This window comes from Procambarus clarkii, chromosome 61 (genome assembly GCF_040958095.1).
Source record: "Procambarus clarkii isolate CNS0578487 chromosome 61, FALCON_Pclarkii_2.0, whole genome shotgun sequence".
Lineage (NCBI taxonomy): Eukaryota > Metazoa > Arthropoda > Malacostraca > Decapoda > Cambaridae > Procambarus > Procambarus clarkii.
The window spans coordinates 13,969,654-13,996,514 of NC_091210.1; the positions used below are offsets into that span (position 1 = coordinate 13,969,654).

The 26,861-nt window shown below is 40.9% G+C and overlaps 1 protein-coding gene across 3 annotated transcripts; it reads right to left on the bottom strand.

Annotated features, from left to right (window-relative positions):
• Positions 1-289: 289 nt before the first annotated feature.
• sol (small optic lobes) lies at positions 290-25,902 on the bottom strand. Of its 3 annotated transcripts, XM_045768715.2 has the most exons (15): positions 25,766-25,902; positions 22,146-22,476; positions 20,195-20,313; positions 16,976-19,034; positions 15,746-15,932; positions 14,282-14,394; positions 12,751-12,984; positions 11,315-11,386; positions 10,716-10,873; positions 7,660-7,857; positions 6,594-6,758; positions 5,543-5,739; positions 4,837-5,018; positions 4,427-4,569; positions 401-724 (listed from the first exon to the last, which is right to left on the bottom strand). In XM_045768715.2, the coding sequence occupies exons 2-15, from the start codon at positions 22,461-22,463 to the stop codon at positions 547-549; spliced, it is 4,323 nt and encodes a 1,440-aa protein (XP_045624671.2). In that variant the 5' UTR covers positions 22,464-22,476; positions 25,766-25,902; the 3' UTR covers positions 401-546. The 3 variants fall into 3 exon arrangements, with proteins under 3 accessions (XP_045624674.2, XP_045624671.2, XP_045624672.2); XM_045768718.2 differs by lacking the exon at positions 11,315-11,386 and having other exon boundaries at positions 290-724; XM_045768716.2 differs by lacking the exon at positions 11,315-11,386 and having other exon boundaries at positions 10,716-10,912.
• Between the last annotated feature and the right edge of the window lie 959 nt (positions 25,903-26,861).

The following is a 26,861-nucleotide window of genomic DNA, read 5'->3' on the forward strand; positions in this document are numbered from 1 at the left end:
ATCCTTCTCTTACTGCTGGTATTGTAATATATTTGACACACATCACTAAAATACACCTTCAGTGCCTTGAATGATACCCTGTCAATTCACTTACACCAAGTTAAGGCTTGCTTAATATACACAACTTACCATATAAAAGTATAAGGAAATTTTTTGTACACAAGGATATCATTTAGGGTGAATGCTGCCAAAATACCAATTGTGTAAGACCAGTATTAAAGAGCCAATGCAATACTTATTCAATGCTAAGTTATTTTGATTCCTCCTTCAGAATTTTGTTGGGCTAAAGTTAACTGGCAGCCAAATATAATAGTATCCGAGATATAAATATTTTTTTAAATAAAGAGCCTAAGCACATCAACATTACAAACCTCCTCTGCTGACCATATACCATAAAGACAAATATCACATAGTGGGGGAGCGGGGGGTTAGGAAGTCTGGGCCAAGTGAGCTATCCACCACAGGTGTGTCTTGGGAAGCATCCGTCAAAAGATCCACACAGGTTATCAACATAGGGTGCAGTGGCGGTCAAACAGTAATTCAGTCTCATATGGGTCTGGGAGAATGAAGGCCATGAGTGAGTCCATCAATCGCTGGATCATGGTTAGTTCCAGGTGGGCCCCAGTCATGGAGACCGGCGGAGTGAGAGGGGCGGTGGGTGAGGCGGTGCGCAATGCTGAAGCCCCCACTGCTCTCCAGTTGCGTCAGCACAATTATCACCTGCCTGCAGACAGTGTTTGACTGGAATTCTTATTTATACTAATTAAAAAAAAGACATGTATAAAAAATATTTTTTCGAGTACTGTATAATATGTACTGTACACTGTATGGCTGTATGGCAGCATAAAGCAAGATCCTAATGGACCCTTGGTTAACATCAAGTACAGTCAGAGCAGATTGCCATTCTGGACAGATGCAACCGTTAACGTCTCCCATGGGATTATACTGGTTCTAGGGGGATACTGAATACTTACTACAGCCCCAAAAGCAGACAAGGTGCTTTAATATAAAACTCAAAGTTTTTCCAAGTACTACTTAGCATCAATATGTGCCCCTGATAGCCATCAAAGAGCCTGCTAGGTCACTACCTCCAACTGCCAAATAAGATTGCATTGACATTACAACAATGCACCCTATTGAAACCTCATCACATTCTACTTGATCCCTAAGCTAAGAAAAAAATCTTTCACCAAGCACAGGAGGACGAAGGAAGAGAGAGAGACAGGGCAAGAGCAACCAAGTTTACCGTTCAGAAGACTTCTTTTCATACACTACACTAAAAGTCTATTTCTGAGCCGCTCAGTTACTCTCTACTGTAAGGCAAAGGTTGGTAGAAGCCATCAGAAATAAAATCATTTGTTTATAGATCACCTGGGCTACAGGTGTGGCATAAGAAAAAAGCCAGAACCATAGCAGCTTCATTCGTGTCCCTCACCAGAAAAGATGGTCATCAACATAAAAGTCTGTCTATGGATAAACACACGAGTCATGTGTCTCCCTTAGTTTTTTTTTTTTTTTTTTTTTTTGAGATATATACAAGAGTTGTTACATTCTTGTACAGCCACTAGTACGCGTAGCGTTTCGGGCAAGTCCTTAATCCTACGGTCCCTGGAATACGATCCCCTGCCGCGAAGAATCGTTAAAATCGTTTGCTTGGCCACCAGCGGCATACCAACAATGTTGCCATGACACGAAGACACCTGTTCTTATCCCTGACTCTAAATTACTAAGTTTTCCAAGGAATATTTGCCCACATTATCAGCTGACAATAAATTTGATGGCAATCCCTCATAGCTAAAAACCAACCACTCTATGATTTAAAAAACAAGGGGGGATGCATTCATTAAGAAACTTAAAAGGTATCATTACACTCCTGCAATTGCTAAAAGAAACTGATGCCCAGGTACAATCTGGAGGTAAGTACACCAGACTGTGCCACCATTCCCTATAGGTAGAAACAACTGTACATTATGTATACCAGACACAGCTCAAACACCACTCACTGAAATTTAATAGTACATGTAGAATACATATGCCTGTGACTGGGAACAAAGTAACCAAGGAATGGTGACTGTAGTAGGAATCGGAAGACGTAAATCACCACTGTTGAAAGCACAGATTAATCAAGTGCTGAGAAGGTAACTCTTGTGAGTCAGCCAATAGAAATACACACTTGATCACATGTTCACTAATGTATAAATGAAACATTAAAGTTTCTAGTAATATCACAAGCCACTTAGATTAACTGAATAGTTGTGCTTTCTGCCTGTCCATATAACCTGCATCTGTGGCCAGTTAAGTAAGAATGTGATGAAGCTGGTTTAGAAAGCATTGTTATGGCATTGGTCCTGCCATCTAGTGGCAGTTGGGAATAGTGACCCATAGAGACATTCGATAGTTCGTAGGTACTGCTTTTTGGTTCCTATGAAGCTAACTGGAAAAAGTTTAGAGCTTCATGTAAATATACTTTGACTGCAGTTTGGGTTGGTTTGAGGATACTCTAGTGGTTTCCTAATACCAGTATAATCCAGTAGGAGTTGTGTGAACTGTTAACTACTGCACCAGTGAAGAAAACTGACTTTCCCTGACTATGCCAGATTCTAATCAGGGGGTTGATGGGATCTTGTCATATGATTGAACAGTGTAGGATAAACCAGAATTAATAATAATCATAAAAATATATAAATACTTTGAAATATAATCTTAGAAACTACTGGAAGAGCTAGCTAATATGAAAATAAATTATTCCAGTAATAAATATTAATTATATTTCATTGCACATCAATCACATTTCAACCCATATTATATGGCCAGAAAAAAACAGAATACAAATTTACATGTCAGATAATGGTATGTCTTTGTTTTTAGTAAAAATCTTTCAGCAAAATTCTCATGAATGCTTGACAGGGTTACAATGCCACTCAACCCTCAGGGCAGGATTTACTTTAATCACTCAATACTCAAGGCAGGAGTTGGGATAGTGCAGGCGATGAGTCACAATAACGTGGCTAAAGTATGTTGACCAGACCACACACTAGAAGGTGAAGGGACGACGACGTTTCGGTCCGTCCTGGACCATTCTCAAGTCGATTGACGAAACGTCGTCGTCCCTTCACCTTCTAGTGTGTAGTCTGGTCAACAGATGGGCTAGTGTTATCCTTTTCAATTTACCAGGATGTGGACAATATTGTTTACCCTGTCAGTCATCTGTTGGTGTCACCATGATGCCAGTTGTTGGGTGCAGGGGCTGCATTGTGTCAAGGGTGAACACCTGTGCCAGTAACCTTCGTGCCCAGTTGTTTATATCACAGTGGAATGGGTTCATTCTCGTGTACTTTTTGTTCCAGCTGCCAGCAGGTCCCTGGTTTTACTAAGTTGATTTTGGCTTTGCCATCCCTTTTGTATCAATCATATTCTTAATTAATTTATAAAGTATACACACAATATGTTTCAAGGCAACAATACATACAAAGTTTTTAGCATTGTTGTGCTGTGTGCGTTAATGATTTGAGAGCCCCTTCCCACATTATGTATGGAGGTGGCTTGCATTACTGTTTGGTCATTTGCTCCGGTTCACTTGGTGTGATCTGGAGCTGCTTCTCATCCTCTTGGCTTGGTTGAGTTCATCAATGCCATCAATGGAGGTGCTGTTTGAGTGAGTGGTAGTGGTTAATGTTTCAAGGACTGTTCCACATAAGCCATGTCCAGGGTTATTCCATCCAACAAGGAGACATTAGTCCTGCTTTTTTTATGCTTGGAGCAAGCCTGTGGTTTGCTCCAAGCTCTGTATTAGGTGCGGGAACTCTTGTGTTTTTGGTTATTCTGCCTCATGTCTCTCCACCCCCCATTTTGTCCTTAGTTGGGATGTGTCTTAAGGGTCCAGTGATATGATCAGACCAACTACCCCATTGGAGGCAGTTGATATCCAATTTGTAGAGGAAACCAAGGAAGCACCGTAGATTCTTTTGCCCTTTGTGGGTTTTACTGCTATAGTCGGTTGTGACCTGGTTTTTGGTTGGCAGAGCCCTTCCGATATTTAGGTTTACGTTGGCTGCCTATTCAGGCCCTGTGTGGGTGCACATAGGTTTTGTTTCACAGCATTGTTGCTCTTTCGAGTTCTTTGCCATACCTGACCTTACAGTTAGGGATGGAGGTGGCTTCATAAATGACTTTCTTTTCAGCGATATCCACTTGTTTAACTAGTGGATAGTTAAATGATGTACTACTGTGGTTTATTGGTTTTAAGTCAATATAATGAGTGATCCTCAAGATATTACACAAAAACTTTCAGAAGAAAAATACAGAAACATCTAAACAGAAAATAGAATAAAATATGCAACTCTTCAATTCAACAACCCTTAAATAAAATCATGCAATATTTTATCACTATGGTACTTCTCCAATAGTTCATAGTGGTTTCACTTACCTGTGAAGTGGGGGAACAGAATCCACAGTCTTGAGCTGGGCACGTGTAGAGACTACATTGTAGCTCTCACGGCAATCACACATCACCTGGATGCACTTATCAGGGTGACGGTTCTCCACCATTACCACCAGCCCTGCCCAGCCCTACAAAAGAAACTTGAAATTATTTTCTCCAGCTCACACATACTACTTATTACACATATTTAGAGCAGAAGGTTGTGTGCATAATGAACCCCACACCTTGTAGGTATCAAATACCATATCAATGGAAGCTGAAAAATCTTTTAACAACAACCAAAATGTATCCATCACCTCAGTTGTCACATTGGTGTGAAAATTTCATAATGAACTAAGGGCTTGATGAACGTTAATGGGTTAATACAAGAACTTGTTAAAAGCCTGATTAGTCACCTTGGTTAGATAGTAAACTGTCATGCCTTGTCGACCCTCGTGACGCTGCCCCTTTGCCAGGCACAGATTAATTAGAGAATCAGCCAAGAGGGAGGCTGGGGCTGTGATCTGCTCCACTGCTACACGTTTGCTGCTATGAATTGCAAGCACATAGCCAGGGTAGCCATCCGAGACATCTAGTCCTAATGAGAAAAGGTGACGTATGAAGGCTAAATAAAATTGACATGTAATTATTGCTCATATGATTCAAAATGGATAGAAACAAGTGATAACACTAGTACCCTCAAAATATATATGAGTACAACACAATTCTGATCCAAATATATTACTTCCCCCTCCACCCAGAAACCAAGGACTTTGGGTATGAAGTCAGGCCTTATGGAACTGGAGAAATGAAGACACAGGCATATATGGGCTGCTTGAGTATGGAGCAATACAATATGGGAGGTAAATACAATACAAGAGGAAGTTGTGGAGACAGACTCTATACATTATATCATATGCAAATAGATTAAGATCCATACAGTCAGGGATGTGTCACACCATTTGCTATAAACAGTGGTGAGTATCAACACATGCCATACACCAGCCAATTACAGTAATTAGTCCTGCTGTTGTCTTGTCAAGACGAGACAGGGCCCAGAAGCTAGAGCTCACTTTCAGCAAACACAACTAGGTGAAACTAATCAAAAATGTTTTTCCTCACCTGTATGCCAATGATTAAATGCCAAACACACAGCAATATATGCCCCAGGCTCAAGCATGGCATGGCAGCCAACGAAGCCGCGCACCTGGCGTTTGGAGTGTTTCACAAGCGCTCCAACTGTCGGTGTTGCCGTAGTTGTAGTGCGGAACAACACCACACACAAATCCAATGGAGATCTTTGGGAGTTTTCAGAGTTTCTGTAAAGAGAAATACAAGCAATTAAAACAAATTAAACTGGAAGGAAAATTATATAGCATTTTAAAAGATGCATTAAAGACAATATTGGCTTTAACAAGTGTGAGAAATACCAACAATGGATTTACAAAAGTGTGTGAAAGATATCAACACTGGATTACAAGTGTGTGATAGGTGATAGGATTGAAAAATTTGTAACATATATACACAATGGATTTAAATAAGCATGAAAGAAATAGATAATTGATTTTTAAGTACATAAAACATACACAGTACAGTTGTCAATGGATTTAGAGAAATGTGAAATACTATACATGTGTATAAACATATTTAAAGATGAATGAAAGATATAGTTGTAGAAATAATAATAATAATAATAATAAATAATAAACGATAACAATAATAGTGAATCTGAGGGAGCATGGGATCCAATTATCCCATGGCATCTCATAAAAATATTGCTATTGCTGTGACAGTAATTACGACAAAACTGTATCAACTTTGAACAAGCCAGACCAAAGTAAATTAAGCGGATGCTTTGTATTAGTACACAAGGGCAAAACATACTTAAACTGAGCAAATATTGAAAGACCCTATGTGAAGAAACATTACCATATCATTTTATTTAGGTGGAAAAGCTGTACCTTAAAGCCCCGAAATTATCTCAAGATAACCTCAAGATGGGTGTCTATAAATTACCTACTGTACTATCAACTTGTACTATTGGCAAGTTAAACCGTTTCATCCCCCTCCCTCAGCTTGTTAAGCATCACTCATCACCTACCATCCTCCCCAAAATCTGAAGGAAATAGAATATACATATTGATTATTTCTATGCTATAGGCACATGAAATACCTGTGTCCTTCCTGAAACAAAGTGAACTCCACTTCAGTAGGTTCAAGGACTGTTATGAGGGTGGGTGTGAGTGCTCGGCGATCAGCCAATGAAGGCAAGGTCCCAGTCACACGAACTTCTGACCAATTGCTGTGTACTTTGCAGATGTCAATGCAGTCAAAATACCTGAAATGGAGATACGATAAATATAAACTTTACATACAGTACACAAATTTGAATGATTGATTTGTAAATAATTTATCTGGCATCGTAAAAACAAATTTCCCGAGAAACCTAAGGATTCGGTTTATAAATCTCGGTTCAGCTCCCAAACTGGAGGAAATATGACTCCAGAACTTATGAAAAACTAATGGACTATCTCCTATTCTTTGGCCCCGAAAAGAACTTTACATAACTCTCTAGGCTGCCATCCAGGTAATTGGAGTATGCAATTCTAACCACCATGGAGCATGGAGAGGTGGTGCTGCATGTTGGAATGTTTGTCTATTTTCCCATGGGAGGTCATGGTCCAAAAGCACACTACATATATGGCAACACTAGTTATTTTATTAATGATATATGATAATAATGTACATCTAAATTTTACTCTATTATAGGTTAGGTGGCTAAGTTGGTTAGGTTACCAACCTATAGGTTAGGTACTGTGTTATTAACCAGTACAGTATATACAAAATCTTACATTCAAACTTTGAAACAAAAGGAAACTTTGAAAACTTTGAAACTTTGAAATACTGCAATTCTGGGAACATATAGTAAAATATATATACAAACTGAGAACATTCTTTAACATATGGCATTGTCCTTCCGATTACTATACTATCTCCCTACTGTAGATATCTTTCACTTGGGTGAGAAAAGTATTAAGGGTATTCTAATTTCCTCAAAGTCAGGTCATTGACACTTCTACTGTATATCTTTATTATATACCTTGTGATTGTCTTTCTGCTGACCTGTTCATGCATCACAAGTTCAATGAATATAAACTTTTTATATAAAAATCTAATTAAAAACTGAGACAATATGCACGAGGACATACTAGAAAGAGATCCGGAAGAGGCTCACTTACTTGAGAACATCCGGGAATGAGATCCAGAAGACGCCATCACTACCACCCTGTGGCATGAGCTTCTCTTTTAGCTCAGTCGTCCATATGGGAGATTCGTCACACCAGTCCCCACGCCACGAGTAATGACCCCAGGGGTTACGGAGCCTTAGCAACCGAAACCCACCAATGTCTTGAACATCCAATACTGAGTAAGCATGTCTGCAAGTCACATTCACAACATAAATGTTTTCAAACTTACGATATAAAAAATTTGAAACAAATTTACATTTGCAAACACAAAGGCCCATTCATTATCCATTGCACAAAATTTTCTATTTACAATTTATTATTACTGTATTCTGTGCTGTTGCATATGAAAATGTCCCACTTACATCTCCAAGTTGCTTAAAAAATATAATTATCAGTATGCCTACTTAACTATCTGCTGATGATTCTGAGAATCACTGTACCCACGGTTGGGGGATAGTGATGGTTGTTCGTCAGATCAACCAGACTGTTTGATGCAGCTGCTTGCAGCCTAAAGTATGAGTCACAGCCCAATTAATCGGGTATTGTTTGAAGATGCTTGTCGAGTTCTCTTTTGAACATTGCGAGAGGTCGGCCAGTTATGCCCCGTAATTGTAGGGGAAAGTGTCTTGGGCCTTTGATGTTCATCGAGTTCTCTCTCAGTGTGCCTATTCCACCTCTGCTTTTCAACGGGATTATTTTGCACATCCTGCCATGCCTTCTGGTGTCATGTGGTATTAGTTCTGTGTGCAGATTTGGAACCAGTCCTTCTAATATTTTCAAAGTGTAAGTTATTATGTATCTCTTCCACCTGCACTCTAGGAAATACAGATTTATAAATTTTAGGGGATCCCAATAATTTAGATGTTTTATTAAGTGAATTCTAGTGGTAAAAGGTCTTTACATGCTCTCCAGGTCAGCAATTTCTCCAGCTATGAATGGGGCTATTAATGCACAACAATATTCCACTTTATTATCCAACCTGTCATTTTTCTTGCAGTTGTGACAGCAACTTTGTTGTGTTCCTTAACCACTGCACTGCGCACCTGGTTTTGGCAAACACTTTTTAGTGCAATTGTCAAGGACATATTTTGTTGTGTTTTTTATAAATGTTCAGGTAAAGTTAATATCAAAATGTTTCCAAATGCAACTATTTCCATTTCAAAACACAAAGAGTAATACAAACATTAAAATATAGCCCAATTAAAAAAAATTAACAAAACTCTCAAGAGCGCCTAAAGGCGCTTTGCGCAGCGCAGTGATTAAAAATGACTTCCAACATGATTATTCATAAATCTTTTACGTTGCTTTTTCTTTCAATAGTGTGGTTTGATTGTGTTTTATATGTGGATTCTGCTTTGTTATTTTTGTTTTTTTCCAAAGCACAGTACAGTAATTGGAACTTTAACATCATGTTATTTTCTGGGGCCAATTGAAAGACTTGATTAACACTAGACTGGAGGTTTGCTGTGTCCTTTATAGTGTCTACTCATGAAAGTTCTAGTGTTATCTGAAAATGATGATACAGTACTATAGTTTGTATCCTTGTGTATGTCTGATATGAGGATGAGGTAGAGTATCGAAGCAAGCACAGTACCGTGGAGAACTGTGCTTTTCACAGTGGACGATTCAGATTTTACTCTGCCGACTATTACAAGCGGTCCTGGGTTCGATCCCAGGCGCCGGCGAGAAACAATGGGCAGAGTTTCTTTCACCCTATGCCTCTGTTACCTAGCAGTAAAAATAGGTACCTGGGTGTTAGTCGGCTGTCACGGGCTGCTTCCTGGGGGTGGAGGTCTGGTCGAGGACCGGGCCGCGGGGACACTAAAAGCCTCGAAATCATCTCAAGATAACCTCAAGAAGCTGGGTTCTGTTTGTTAGGAAGTTAAAGATCCATCTCCCTACTTTGCCAGTAACTTCTTTTGTGTACAATACCACCATGATCACATTTGTCAAAAGCTTTTGTGAAATCTGTTTATTACATCAGCGTTTTGTTTGTCTTCCATGGCATCTAAGGACGTATCACAGTGGACTAGCAAGTGTAAGAAGGAGGAACACCCTTGTTCTGAACCCATGTTGCCCAGGGTTATGTAAACATTGTGATTCCATGTGTTTTGCGATCTTACTTCGTAGAACTCTTTCAAAGATTTGTATGATGTGTGATGTTAGAGCTATTAGTCTATAATTTGTTGCATCTTTATTCATCTAGACCAATGTGTGCTAGGGAATATCCTATCAAGTATATTTTATTTATATTCTGAGCAAAGCCTTCTCAGAAACTTCCTAATCTAGGGAGCCTCTCTCACTTATTTCTGCTTCTCTCTTATCCTAAGTTTGGTACTGATTCACATGTATGTCTGTCTGTATCTGCTCAGTTTCTAGAGTTGTGTCTTCCCAACCAAAACATATTAGGCTGGCCATCGTGTCCAGACAAATCTCACTGTATAGATATGGCTTCACATATATTTCCTCAATCAACTACTGTATTTGTTTTACCATACTAGGAACACAGTAATGATAAAATATATAATCTAAACATTTTGACATACAATAATCACCACACAGTCTACTACAAAATATATGCAGCTTTCAAAGGTAATATAACTTAGAAAAAGGACATTTAAAGAAGGCATTTAATACCATAGTTACCAAAAAGGATCCAGGTCTTTTAGGTTGCTTGAATGCCAACCATCATCAGTGGAGGACATCAGAACGATGTTGAAGCCACCAAAAATGTCCACTGTGGAAGGGTTTACCAAGAGTAATGAATTACCCACTGCAGGTGACACAAGAGATGTCACTACCAAGGAGACGGGCCAGGACACGACCACACATTAAATACCTTCTTCACAATGAACTTAAGTGTTTTATAAACTAACTAAAAGATCTTGGCTTGAGCAATCAGTGTCCTCACCTTCGTCTCAATCCCCGAGATCTGGTTTTAGCCGGGACACGACCACGCATTAAATACCTTCTTCACAATGAACGTAAAATATAAGTGTTTTATAAATTAACTAAAATATCTTGGCTTGAGCAATCAGTGTCCTCACCTTGGTCTCAATCCCTGAGATTTGTACTCCTCATCTACCACTTTCATGTTGCCTCCCCCACATGAAGCTCCCATAAGGAAACCAGCTGAACGCGAACTCAGCAGCTGTGCCCATATTAAATCCTCATCTATGTCATCCTCGTGTGGAGATGACGAGGCCTGGATGATAGGAGACATGTGATTCGTGTCTGACACAAACTGAGGATAATAACAGATGGTAGAATGCATGTCATAATACAGCTTTGGTTATCGTAAGGCAATATGTTTATGAGACACCATATAAAATCATACTAATGTTTTAAGAGAAAGGCTTTTTAAGTTAATATAAATGTACTGTACATTATACTGAACACATAAATTACTTAATTTGAATTAAGAATTAACAACAGATCCATTTATCTCATAACCAACTTAAAACTAATGAGTAAATAATTTAACAAGAAAATCTATCAGAACTAAACCATCATCTACACTTTTGAAAGACGTGGTGGAAAAGAACAAATAAAAAATTTAAAACTCATCCATCAAAACAAATTTTTGAGGTATGGAGAATCAGCAAGTCTTCCTTAACATAAGATGCTTTGATGTAAGTGCAGCTACCTCCTCCAGTCTTGGAGGACAGTTGCTCCCAAGATTAACCGAGAGTCCACCATCAAGTCTGCCCTCATCACACTTCAAAAAAAATATAAGAGAGAACTACAGTAAGAGGCCTGAAATTATCAACTAAAAAAAAAAAGTTACTAAGTACTTGCTCTATTTCATCAATACTTGCTTCACACCTCCACCCCTCCCTCCTCCACATCAACCATATCTTGAGGTTATCTTGACATGATTTTGGGGCTTTAGTGTCCCCGCGGCCCGGTCCTCGACCAGGCCTCCACCCCCAGGAAGCAGCCCGTGACAGCTGACTAACACCCAGGTACCTATTTTACTGCTAGGTAACAGGAGCATAGGGTGAAAGAAACTCTGCCCATTGTTTCTCGCCGGCGCCCGGGATCGAACCCGGGACCACAGGATCACAAGTCCAGTGTGCTGTCCGCTCGGCCGACCGGATCCCGGCTCACCATCTGCACATTAGCTGTACATATTTACTGTCAGACAGGAAACCTTTACTTAGGCTTACTGAGGTCATCCTCCACCTCCCCTCCAAGGCTGACTTACAGTACTGACCTTCCCCAGGATGAAACCCACAACAATTACCTATCTCCCGGGTACTTATTTACTCCTAGGTGAATAGAAGCATCAGGTGAAAGGAAATGTGTCAAGGTCATTTTTGTCCCACACAGGAATCGAACCCAGGGTCCTTCATTGTGAGTCGCGGATGTAGTACTCTGTAGTGTACTACAGTGTCACTATTTACATTTCAAGATTATATTCCAAAATAAAAGGAATGAGTAAAAAATTGAATATTTTACATCATAACAGCAAATAGAATTACATTTCACCTGTTACAGAAGTACTATAACATATGTTTGTGACACACACACAACAGAATTTGTAATTGTTTGTATCAGGAAAATGACTCACACAGATCTGATGGTGAGATCGTTAGCAATCTTGGGAGTGACTAGTCTTCTTGTGCAACACTCTTAATAAACATGAAACTCTCAAGAACCTGATGGTGAGATCGTTAGCAATCTTGGGAGTGACTAGTCTTCTTGTGCAACACTCTTAATAAACATGAAACTCTCAAGAACCTGATGGTGAGATCGTTAGCAATCTTGGGAGTGACTAGTCTTCTTGTGCAACACTCTTAATAAACATGAAACTCTCAAGAACCTGATGGTGAGATCGTTAGCAATCTTGGGAGTGACTAGTCTTCTTGTGCAACACTCTTAATAAACATGAAACTCTCAAGAACCTGATGGTGAGATCGTTAGCAATCTTGGGAGTGACTAGTCTTCTTGTGCAACACTCTTAATAAACATGAAACTCTCAAGAACCTGATGGTGAGATCGTTAGCAATCTTGGGAGTGACTAGTCTTCTTGTGCAACACTCTTAATAAACATGAAACTCTCAAGAACTTCGGGTATACCTGTAATGGAAGGCTCTCACATGGTGCTCCGGTGAGTGTCGCCAGTCCCTCTATGGCACGCCCAGATACCAAAGCCTCATAACACCCATGAACTTTAGCTACGGCTTTCTCAATGAGAGGCACCCATAGCTGCCTTCGCTTGGCTTGGGAATACACCAGGCGACAGTGCCTGTCACAAGGAAGGAGGTCATCCACTAAAACAGTAACCCATCGCCCAGCCTTGCACAGCCGTACCTAGGTTTGCGAGAAAACCACAGTTGAATGTAATGAAACGCCAATTTCTGGGCGAGCCCCGAAGGCTCCCTGAAGCTACTATCTCTGACAGTGTGTCATGTTACTAGGTCGCATCAGTCATGGACTTCAATGGCCTACCGGAACCAAGAGCCAGAACCTGGGCCCCCCCCCCTTCACAGACATGCAGGGAGCAGAGGCATTTATATATTAAGTTATTCATTTATGCCACAACCGAGGAAGGCACTCAAAGTCAGTGAAAGATGTCCAATACAGTGGTGTCTTAAACTGACTAAATTTTGTCTACCAGAACTAAAAATGCAATGGAAGGATTCCAACAGTTAACATTCCCCAAATTGCGGCTATGGTGGGGTGTAAAAAAAAAAAAAAAAAAAAGCATCAACTAGCTGAAGCAGAACATCGGAGGCAGAGCAAAAGAGAGGACTATCAGGAAAGAGAGGGTAGATGACACTATCTACCATCAGGAATGAGCTGTGGGTGGAGCAGCCACCTGACCCAGTCTGCCTCCCTCCTTACCCCAAACAAGGGAAAGAGGTGGGGGTGAACAAGCTCGTGCTAGTTTCATGAATCTTCGATCATTTGTTTACATTGTTGGGGGAGTTCTTTTGGCAATTTTAAGGTGTCAATTTTTTCTTATAATCAGCATTAGTCTGTCTTGTTTCACTGATTTTATGGATGCTTTCCCTGTGGTAGCAGACGTGATTAAAACTCACTGACGATTTTATCATAGCACCACTGTTCTCAGCACTATTTTACAGAGAGCTAGGTTCTGGGTAGGTTATCTTGAGATCTTGAGACGATTTCGGGGCTTTTAGTGTCCCCGCAGCCCGGTCCTCGACCAGGCCTACACCCCCAGGAAGCAGCCCGCGACAGGTGACTAACACCCAGGTACCTATTTTACTGCTAGGTAACAGGGGCATAGGGTGAAAGAAACTCTGCCCATTGTTTCTCGCCGGCACCTGGGATCGAACCCAAGACCACAGGATCACAAGTCCAGCGTGCTGTCCGCTCGGCCGACCGGCTCCCCGGGTAGGCTGAGAAGAACTCTGCAACTGATGCCACCTAGTAGTATGGCACTATACCGTATCAGCATTATAGCTTCAGGGAGCCACAAAGGGATCCCTCCCAGAAAGAGTTAAAAAGAGTGGCTTCACAGACTATGCAATAAGAGAAAAGTTTTACATATTATTCCCATGAAAAATTTAAGTACCTCTACTGCATTTCAATTTATAATAAATGTGTATCTACTTTTTGAGCCATTTAAACCTTAAAGCCTTACTTGATAGACACCCTCAGGGCAGAAATCACGAGTGACCATGATCTTCTTAACAAGGTCATCTCTCTCAGCTAAGACGGCCAAAGCACTCAGTAGCCAGCAGTTGCCTAAGACACCTGTAAATGTTCACTAAATGTGTATTACACTTTCAAAAACTTGACATATGAGGTATAAATATAAATAGATGGTTCTAAAGAATCTCAAAACAAATGTTTATACAAACATTTGTTGGCGATTCTTTCTCCATCAACACACATTTTACATAGGCCTACATAGGGCTTAATTTTCAATAATATAAAATAACCGTGCAATTTCTCCACAAATGTATTCATGTCATTGTACAGTGACACAAAAACCAAACCAACTATATAGTGTACTGTACTGTTAAACTGTAGGTTAGTTCACACACTCACAAAACTCTTCCTTATCTTTACTAATCCTTACTTCCTTATCCCCACTTCCTAATCCTCACTTTACTAATTTTTCCTAGGTAGTGGTATTTTCTAATTGCTTAGGCTTTTACAGCATAGAAAATGACTATTATTCTCAAACTTTGCTCTGAATTTTCCCTAAGACAGCTTGGTGATGAAGTCTGAAGGTACCTCAGGGCTGCCGACTTATGAAATAATGTATCACAGCTCTAGAAAAGGAGTTTGCAGTCTTGGGTTACAGTATTGAAGATATCTTCCCTAAGTTTTCTCAAGCAAAGTTCAAAGCAACGTGTGAGGAGAATAACAATCATTTTCTATACTTTGGAGATACAAGGCAATCAGAAAATAACACTGCTATTATGGATGTGTGTTAGGAACAAGAAATTGGTTCCATTTTCTTATTTTAACAAAAGATGAATTTGATAAATAGCCTCAAAGCTGGGGGAAGGTCAGGACTAGAGAAACAATAAAATACCTAAACCAATTTTTCTATTATCTTAATAATTCTGACTTAGAATACCTGTATGATTCAGCAGCTATAAGGAATCTTTTCAATTATTACATTTCCATAAATTTAACTTAAAACCAGCCTACTGAGATGACAGAAATTAACATAAACATTTCCAATTACAGAAGTTCTTACAAATAACCCTGTGTAAAACCAATTCCAAATAAAAATCAATATATCTTTACATCCACACACCCCTTTATTCCTTCACCTATATCCAGTAACTGTTTTCATTTGCACTTGTTATTAAAAATAATTTGAGAGGCTTTTTTGTCTATTTAGGTATCCCACCTTGCGATGATTTTGGGGCTCAACGTCCCCACAGCCCGGTCCTCAACCAGGCCTCCCAAACTACTATGGGACTCAACCCACTGGTCTTCATTAATTTAGAATTACAATCTATCATAATACTCTTACAACTGGAATGAAATCCTTTTTATGCTTTCAGAATAATGGCAAACTTAGTTCTACTCAAGCTCCACTTTATCTTAAAGCACAGCTTTTGTCTTAAGAAGTAGAGTACTGTACCTTGTGAAATATCAGATGGAAGAGGTGTTCTGAAAACTGCCCACTTGACATTACGGTTATCTGAATCGGTGACAATTTCATGAGGACGCAGCCACTGCGTCACACGAGACTCGTACTTTTCGGATGAACTGTAGAATAACGATTTTGGCACAGGAGGAAAGGAATCGTCTACGAATGGATGTTGATTCTGCAAAAGATGAAGATCAACACATTTACTAATACAGTGCAACTAACTTTAATCATATCTAAGCAACAAAATCACTTCATATAGAAAGAGTTAGAATATTATTTTTAAATATTCCACTGAAATTAAGAAAAAAATTGTGAACAGAGCACTTATAAAGTAAAATACTTTATGTACATGATATACATTGTAATCCAAAATATATAAAAAAAAAGAGACACACCACATTTCATATGATTGGAGGAACCTACACTCAATCATTAGTGAGAAATGACAGTGAGGAAGATGCTTAGCGAGAACTACACTCATCATTAGTGTGGATTAATAGTGAGGAAGATGTTTGGCGAGGATTACACCAGGCCTAGGAAACCTTTCCTGTTCCATGGCGAGGATTACACCAGGCCTAGGAAACCTTTCCTATTCCATGGCGAGGATTACACCAGGCCTAGGAAACCTTTCCTATTCCATGGCGAGGATTACACCAGGCCTAGGAAACCTTTCCTATTCCATGGCGAGGATTACACCAGGCCTAGGAAACCTTTCCTATTCCATGGCGAGGATTACACCAGGCCTAGGAAACCTTTCCTATTCCATAGCGAGGATTACACCAGGCCTTGGAAACCTTTCCTATTCCAAAGGATGTGCAGCTATCATTAAACTTGTTGCTTAAAGAATCATTCTGACTGCTGTTACTGCATATATATATATATATACAGTATATAGCATATGAAGATGACATTATAACATTATCTTTGAAACAGATTTAGAGTAACTTAATATTTGTTCATAAACTAGGTAATGGACAAAGTGCGCTCTACACTATGCCCTGTCCAGGGCTTAAAAACAATATCATATACATCACCAACCAAATTTTCTCCTAGCTAATGCTTTCCCTGCCCATGAGAAAATGTATCTCATTTTCCAAAATTAGGCCTAGGCTTTTGAAATTCAGGATATATGTCCTATATTTTCTAGCTGTGGTCAGCACCAAGACCACATTTTATTAACAACATGGAATCAAAATATAAGCATCATTTATTACTTACCACTTTGCAGTATTGAACAATCCTCGTCCACCTGTTCAGGGCATCTTGCACTTCCATTTCCCTAAGTACATCCATTAACTCTGAGTGTCCCCTATAAGTTCGGTCACCTGGCCAACTAATCTCTACATCTCCTAAGGCTGGCGAAGAGCCACACATAGCACACGACACAGCACTGGCACTGTTATTAAAGGTACAGGCACTACAGTTCCACGAGGAGGTAGACGATGCAGAAGAAGTGAGCACTTCTTTTGGTCGAGCCACAGGAGAACTTGGCATGGATGAAGGCGACCTAGTAGCCTGGGCAAGTGATGGAATTTGGCAACCTGCAACAGTGTTTGACTTAGGTATGGCTCCATTTCCCCGAGAAGATGTGTCATTGCACTGAGGGCCATTTTGATTATCTGGTAGGGGAATTGTCTTACCCCCATTAGCAGCTGAAGTATCCATTAGACTCATCCTCTGAAGACTTGGGGACTTTTGGGCACCAATACTCCAGCTTGGGCTGCTGATATGTTCAGACTTTGGTCTTGAATCCTTGGGTTTGGATTCATTATTTGAACTGAGCTTGTCTCTAGTACCACCAGTGCCATCAACTTTGGCTTTACATGCTTTGCAGCGTCTGGCAAAAATGGGATTCTTTAAAGTACACACAACACATGTCCAGAACTCTCCTCGCTTCAATGTAGCATCATCAACGTAACAGATGCTCTTTAGTCTAGACCCCCCACACACCTTACATGCATTTTCCACACCAGAATTCACTAACGTACACTTAATACATGTCCAGCTTTGGTCTGGCGAGTTACCTTCTTCTGCAAGATCTGTTGTGAGCAACTGGAAGTCCTCATCCAGATCTTGATTCAACACTTCACGTGTTTTTGGATTTTTTTCTTGTTCCTTAGTACTACTGCACATGTCACAAGTTTCTGACCATGAGGGATTATATGCAAAAGAACAAAAACTACATGACCACATATCGGACTCCGCTAAAGTATATTCTTCCTGACTGGTACCGCGCGTGAGGTCCACCATTGGTGGTGACACCGCCATCGCATTCTCTGGCTGAGATTCCTCCATATCTTTGGCTGGGCCCGACATATTTACTTCTGATGGTGATGATAGTCTACTGGCAACAAACTTTGCAAGAGATTCAGCAATATTCAGATCTGTTGTATCACTTGCAGATTTTCGAAGAGCAGTTTTCCCTGTAGAGGTCTTGACACATGGCTTTTGACTAGTACCTGTTTTACAATTATCATTTTCTACATCATTACCTGAAACACCGAGAATGTTTTTGTTTTTCTTTGGCAAAGTTGTTGGTATATTTGGTTTTCGTGGAGCATCACACACCTCACAATATTCAAAGTCGATAGGATTTTTAAGTGTGCATCGTTTACATACCCACGTCTCTACCTCCTCATTATCATTGCTGCTGCGGACACTGTAATTTTTATTTGCATCAAGTTCTACAACCAAACTATCAAAGTTTGGACAGTTTATTCTTTCAGTAACCCTTGATGATATTGGCACATACAATGGTTTATCTTCTGATTTACTCAGCTTAGATCGCAAATGTCCATAAGTGCAGGAAATTTGCCGTTTTGGCGAACGATTACATTCTTTATCAGGCGAAGTTAATGCAGAAGCATTATTTCCAAGAAAATATAGACTATTTTCCACCATCAATGATCCCTCCACTTCCTCTACAGGAGTGATGGCATTGTCTACTGAACTATTGTAACCTACAGTCAGACCACTGTTGTTACTTCTGCCACTACTACCGATCAGCTTGATGCAAGATGAGCATGTTGAGCTGTGTGCCGAGTTATAGTGCCGGCACTGTTTACACTTCCAACTGAGCTTGACCGCTTTGGAGACTAGACTGTTTGAGCTCATGTTTGCCTCAGCGAAGACCCTCGATAGTGCTTGCCGAGAAGTGGGGCCATTTTCATCAGCAACTGGACTGAGAATTTCCCGGGGCACTAGGGACAGCTTGCTACCATGCTCAGCACCACAACCACATATGATGCACTCATTGGCATGGTAAACATTCAGAAACCTGAAATAAAAGAACCATTAGAAGAAAAAGAAGGCAAACGTGAAACTTCAAGTTCGCTAAGATAAGACTCTTATTAAATAAATATTCTTATCTGATCTTATCTTGCACTACAATACTAAACAGTATCAAGACGAGTCCTAATGGATACACACACACAAAAGAAGCTACAGATATTGTGTTATATGACAAAGAGTGCTGGGGAAGACAGGACACCACGAGAGTAGCTCTCACCCTGTAACTACACTTAGGTAATTACACATAACAAATACTGGTATATACCTCTTGCATGTATCATCATGTACTGTAGTCACATGTTTTTTTGTTTATATGCGGGTTTTATTGAGTCATGTTAAATATTTTACAAATAAACCTACAAGGCTCAAATGGGGAGGAAAATCATTTTCAAAATCATCTACAGATTAACTAGAGATGAATGATGACCCGTGTGAATTTACATGACAACCAATACAGGTTGTGTGAATGATGACCTGTACTGATGGTTCCATTATTGAGAATAAGAAATATGTTACATTATAACAATGACCAAATACTGTTCAGTCAACCTGTCCTCTCCTCTCAACTAGGACATCTCATTATGTACATTAGGTGCCCAATGCACAAATTACAAAGCACAGTACTGAACTGCACTATGAAAATTAGCTGCTTACAAATATCCACATTCTCTATACATCAGTAGATTAGGTCAGGTGGGATGCTTGAGTTTATGTTTCTGGTTAGGTTAGCACTTTCCATTTTGTAAACTACGGGCTCACCATAGCCCATGCTACTTGGAACTGTTTGTTCCAAGTAGCAAAAATCTTAAACAACAACAACAACCATTTTGTAAGTTGTGATAAATTAAGAGAATGGATTAGTTCAGCATTAAGGAGGTGCCGGTGGCTGAGCGGACAGAACACTGGAAGCGTGATCCTGTGGTCCCAGGTTCGATCCCGGGCGCCGGCGAGAAACAATGGCAGAGTTTCTTTCACCCTATTTTACTGTTACCTAGCAGTAAAATAGGTACCTGGGTGTTAGTCAGCTGTCATGGGCTGGTTCCTAGGGGTGGAGGCCTGGTCGAGGACCGGGCCGCGGGGACACTAAAGCCCCGAAATCATCTCAAGATAACCTTGGTAACTGTACTAAATGAACGGGGGACTTACTTGCAATTCTGACATGTCCATTTTTCTTTCTCATTAGTTCTCTTTTTTGCAGCAGCTTGAGCAAGGTCGGTTGTGCCAAGGAATGACCACCGGTGCACTCCAGTTACTGGGTGTGATGCCTGTCATGGAAACCAAGCTTGTGAAATACAAGATTTGAGATTATCCTTATTGACAAAATCAGTAGAAGCCATGGTGAGGATTCGAACCTGCACACTGGGTACCTGCTAGTATACCAACCTGTCCTCTTACAAATTACGTCTGAATTTGGCTGTTTGCCTGTATGGCCAAAAATGGACGAATTTGAAAATGAAAAAATTTGAAATTAAGTTTTAGATGTTTTTTTTTCTACAACAGCAAGTTAAGGGTCCTCTGGTAGGTTATTAGGGCAGGAAATTCTCCTAAGGTTTCAAAACATCATGAAAAACATTAATTGAAAGTTTCCTCTCCTAACCTAACCTAGTAAGCTGGAGGACTCAAACAGAAAACGGGACAGTGTGTCACTTTCGTGATTTCATTTCAAATTAAGTCCATTTTTGGCCATAGGCGCATACCAGCGAAAAGCGCTGCTATTTTAAAGAGAACAGGTTGAGTATATGCCCTAACCAACTTCGCCACAACATGCTCAAAAGCAATGCAACTTGGGGTTCAACTGAAGCCTCCAGGGCTCCTGAAGCTTCCACTGAAGCCCAATCAGGGTTTCACACATTGCCCGCATGCACTCTGACCGTGGTATAGAACTTCTACCTATAACGCTTCTCTTCAAATACACAAAAAAATCACATTAACATGATGTATCAATGAGAAAATTAGTAGAATCAAAGGTAGGTGAGAATCACAGCTTTTCAGTTTCCTGATTGGCACTCTGGCTGCTGGCTCAGGAAACAACCAAGGGTGACTCACTCAGAAATAATACAAATTAGGGAATAATAAGAAATATTATTAATATTAATACTGTATTAATAATATTAATATTATAGAAATACTGTAATAAGAAATTAGTCACTTTCACCTGAACTGATAAGGGTCCAGGACGGACCAAAATGTCGTCACTTCTCCATCTTCTGAGTTATGGTTTGGTCATCAATAAAAATTAGCAATTCTTTGTCAATCACACAGACATTTAATATACTGTACAGTATTTTTAAATGTGGTGTGCTATTTTCCTAATTGGGATATATTTGAATACTGTATTAGTGAAAAATGTCTTTGTGCATCCAAAATATTTATTTTATTAAGATAAGTTCTAACATTAATGAAAATGCCTTTGAATGATAGGCTATGCTTCAATGTAGGTAACATACTGCTTTTGTAAAATAAATGGGTAGAAGTTTATTTCACCAGCTCTTCACTGTACTGTATGTCTCCTGAGAAAAGGGGATTACTCCAGCAAGTCCTTAAAGTGAGTGGACAAGAGACAAGACCTTATCTATACTTTTGTCTCAAGCTGCCAATTTTGGTATGCCACTCAAACAGCTGCCAGCTGATATTTATTCACAACAGCCACATGACGTTATTTTTTATTAATTTACTAACGTCTGCCAGAGCTGCAATCTGTTCTAGGCACATTCAGTACACTCTTATATTACAGTGCAGCAAAATAAGAATAAGTACTGTAGTTTTGATCATTAAGTACTGTATATTGTTTTGAACAATTGTGCAAATAAATTTACATTGAAATATGCTCATATCTGTGAGCATATTGATATTTCACTGTAGTCTCTTCAAAAGGATGGTGAAGCTTAGGCCTATAGATAAGCAGTATAAAATCCTAATGTTCCATCAAATTTTAATGTTCAGAAAACAAATTTAATTGGATATCATCCACTTATTTCCAGCACACATCACGGGCAAACTATTTAACGTGTGAAAAATATCAATAATATATTCCAATATAAAAAGGTGAAACACAGACTTGCACCAACTAATTAATGCAGTGATGCCCTCATAGTACCTGTCTCGGTAAGCGTGGTCTCCATCTTGTACATATCACACATTGATCTGTTGCGGCTACATTTAGGAATCGACATGAGTTACAAGGCCATTTGCAACCATTATTTAAAGATTCACTCTTCTTTGAAGGTTGTCGTCTTGTTCCTGGATCTTGAACGGTCTCGTTTCCTTGGGAATTACTATGTTGAAGGATCTTTTTTGATGAGATGATAGAATGTGTGTCGGACGTAATGATCTCGTTTGCTAATTTTGATCCTTTGTCACTAGAGGCCAGGGTGTGCGATTCTTCTTGTTTCTTGACACTCCTGCCTCTTGCCATTCCAAACCATAGCCTGAAGTGTGAAAACAATTATGTTAAATGTATGCTTGTAACTGATCAAACTATCTTTACTGAAACCTCAAATACATAAAGCTTAAAAGACATTAGAAATGTTTTCTGAGAAATTCAATTTGGTTGCTCCCTTAACCTAGGTGTTCTGTTCCCACGGACAAGAATATCCATAGTAAAGGCTAGTCAACATATCATTCGGTGCAGTAGTAATCTTTCCAAACATCCCCACAGACATTTCATTTCCAAACATTGAGGGAAACGAAACATGGAGAATACTGTACTCAACCCAGTTTTCTGGAGATAATTTGAGGCTAACTCATTTACACTAAAAATCCTTATATGCATTAATCAGCACCAAAGAGAACACCAAGGTGCTTGATGCTAATCCTTCATGATTTTTGAGAGACCAAAATTAGAATATGCAGCAGTTGTATGGTGCCAATATTCCAAGAAGCACATCAATAAACTGGCAAGGGAACTAAGACATTCTACAAAGTGGATTCCAGAACTAAAAAATGAACTATGAGACACTAGATGTGTTAAATATGCCAAAAGACAGAATAATTAGAGGTGATATGATCACTACATAAAAAATAGTAACAGGAACAGACAAAATTGACAGAGGAATTCTTGAAATGTGCAGCTTTAAGAAGAAAAGGTCATAGATTCAAGCTAAGGAAACAAAGGAAACAAAGGTATACCAGAAAATATTAGAAAGTACTCTTTAGCAGAGGTAGACAGTTGAAACACGTTAAGTGAGAAGGCCGTGGAGGCCATAACTGTCAGTAGTGTCATGGGTTCGTATCCTGGCCGGGGAGGATTTACTGGGCGCAATTCCTTAACTGTAGCCTCTGTTTAACGCAACAGTAAAATGTGTACTTGGATGAAAAAACGATTCTTCGCGGCAGGGGATCGTATTCCAGGGACCATAGGATTAAGGACTTGCCCGAAACGCTACGCGTACTAGTGGCTGTACAAGAATGTAACAACTCTTGTATATATCTCAAAAAAAAAAAAAAAAAAAAAAAAAAAAAAAAAAAAAAAAAAAAAAAATAGTTTCAAAGTGTCATACGACAATAGAACCAGAAAGATGGGACACCATATATTAGCTGCCTTCTTGATGTATGGTTGTTGCTGGATAGTAGAGAATACAAGGTTGAACACTTTAGCAGTTTATTGAGTAAAGTACAGTAATAAGTTGTTTATCTAGCCTGCCGAGGTCCTACCTAACTATGGTCTGTGTGAATACTCACTCCTCGCCAGAATAGCTAGTACCAGCTCTCTGTGGAGAATGACGTCAGAGGCTTACTCGACTGTGATTGGCTATATCCCAACCATTGTACAATTTGAGTACTAACACATAAGCGTAGCCCGTATCCTGTAACTACACTTAGTTACTGTAATTCCAGCCACTATGCCCACCAGGTATCAGCCCTTATTTATTAACAGGGAACCCAGGCTATGCCCACCTCACATTTCTATTGAGTGTTCCCCAAAGCACTTTGAGGAAAAATCAAAAGCGAGGTATATTCTCAGCAAGCCCACACAAGTGCAAAAGCAAGAACTGCCCTCAGCTAGTCCAGCAGCCCTCCATATATGTCCTACCAGCCCTCAACGCAAGTCCCAATAGCCCTCAATGCACATCCCACCAGCCCTCATCACACATTGTGCTAGCCCTCAATGCATGTCCCAATAACCCTCAATGCACATTCCACCAGCCCTCAACAAACATCCAGCCAGCCCTCAACACACACATCGCGCCAGCCCTCGACACACATCGCGCCAGCCCTCAACACACACATCGCGCCAGCCCTTGACACACATCGCGCCAGCCCTCGACACACATCCCGCCAGCCCTCGACACACACAACCCGCCAGCCCTCGACACACACAACCCGCCAGCCCTCGACACACAACCCGCCAGCCCTCGACACACACATCCCGCCAGCCCTCGACACACACAACCCGCCAGCCCTCGACACACACAACCCGCCAGCCCTCGACACACACAACCCGCCAGCCCTCGACACACACAACCCGCCAGCCCTCGACACACACAACCAGCCAGCCCTCGACACACACAACCAGCCAGCCCTCGACACACACAACCAGCCAGCCCTCGACACACACAACCAGCCAGCCCTCGACACACACAACCAGCCAGCCCTCGACACACACAACCAGCCAGCCCTCGACACACACAACCAGCCAGCCCTCGACACACACAACCAGCCAGCCCTCGACACACACAACCAGCCAGCCCTCGACACACACAACCAGCCAGCCCTCGACACACACAACCCGCCAGCCCTCGACACACACAACCAGCCAGCCCTCGACACACGCAACCCGCCAGCCCTCGACACACGCAACCCGCCAGCCCTCGACACACAACCAGCCAGCCCTCGACACACACAACCAGCCAGCCCTCGACACACACAACCAGCCAGCCCTCGACACACACAACCAGCCAGCCCTCGACACACACAACCAGCCAGCCCTCGACACACACAACCAGCCAGCCCTCGACACACACAACCAGCCAGCCCTCGACACACACAACCAGCCAGCCCTCGACACACACAACCAGCCAGCCCTCGACACACACAACCAGCCAGCCCTCGACACACACAACCAGCCAGCCCTCGACACACACAACCAGCCAGCCCTCGACACACACAACCAGCCAGCCCTCGACACACACAACCAGCCAGCCCTCGACACACACAACCAGCCAGCCCTCGACACACACAACCAGCCAGCCCTCGACACACACAACCAGCCAGCCCTCGACACACACAACCAGCCAGCCCTCGACACACACAACCAGCCAGCCCTCGACACACAACCAGCCAGCCCTCGACACACACAACCCGCCAGCCTTCGACACACACAACCAGCCAGCCCTCGACACACAACCAGCCAGCCCTCGACACACACAACCCGCCAGCCTTCGACACACACAACCAGCCAGCCCTCGACACACGCAACCCGCCAGCCCTCGACACACAACCAGCCAGCCCTCGACACACACAACCAGCCAGCCCTCGACACACACAACCAGCCAGCCCTCGACACACAACCCTAGGCTTACCCAGGCAGTGATCAATACAATCTCAAGCCCTAAGAGCAAAGGACTGAGGACTCCCTCCTTCACTAATAACTCCTTAACAACTAGCAACTTGGATATGGCTGAAAATTCACTAATGGAACATAAATACTGCAACCCCCATTGAATTTTAATTTCCCTGCATCCCGTCTCAAAAAATGGGACGATATCTACCCCTTACCTTTCCTCTGGCCTTTAGCATCCCCGGGATGAGGAATCAATCACCTGAGCCATGTGTAAATAGGATAATGAGGCCAAATAAGAGGACAGGTGTACCCAATCTGCCCTTTGTTCGCAATGTTTACATCGAGATGTCGGTCGGGGGATGACAAGTTACCACAATATCTTTCGAGAATTTGTAGACCCTTTGTTTCAGTAATTTATTACGCTAATAACATATATATAACCATAGTTTACCTCAAATATTTATTTCTTTTATATAAGTGATGGTATGTTAAATGATAAAAGTGTATTGTTATAATATATGATTGATATAAATGATGGAGCGGGAGACATGTGGGAGTTGGTGTACTCTTGCGCGCTCAGCTGATCAGGGAAGGTGGCGGGAAATTTGAAATTGAATATACACTATTTTATTTTATTTTATTTATTTATTTATATACAAGAGTTCTTACATTCTTGTATTGCGACTGACACGCATAGCGTTTCGGGAAAGCCCTTAATCCTAATTTTCACACATACACCCTCTCATATAGGCAAGGTTTGAGGCTGTAATACACTTGGGTCCGAAATACACCTGAATTTACCTGTAACACTGAAGTGCCGAAATACACTTAAGCACCATGTGTATGTTGCCGTAATACACGCAGCTACACTTGGGCCCGTAATATACCTGTGGTCATAATGTACTTCTTTTTATATTGTACCTGCCCTACACATGATTCAAGCAGTCTTCTTATATCCTATGATTGTATGTATATATGTATGTATGTATGTATGTATGCATGTATGTATGTATGTATGTATGTATGTATGTATGTATGTATGTATGTATGTATGTATGCATGTATGTATGTATGTATGTATGTATGTATGTATGTATGTATGTATGTATGTATGTATGTATGTATGTATGTATGTATGAATGTATTACCTGAGGACCACTAAATGGTCCTTGCTGGAAGCCGGCGGGTTGTCAGAGGTCCCCCCTATTTGTCCTGATGAGATTTTTCAACCTGAATTTTAGAGTTAAACAGCGTTTTGGCATTTACGGCTTCGGAGGGTAGGCGGTTCCATGGGTTAATAACTCCGTGGGG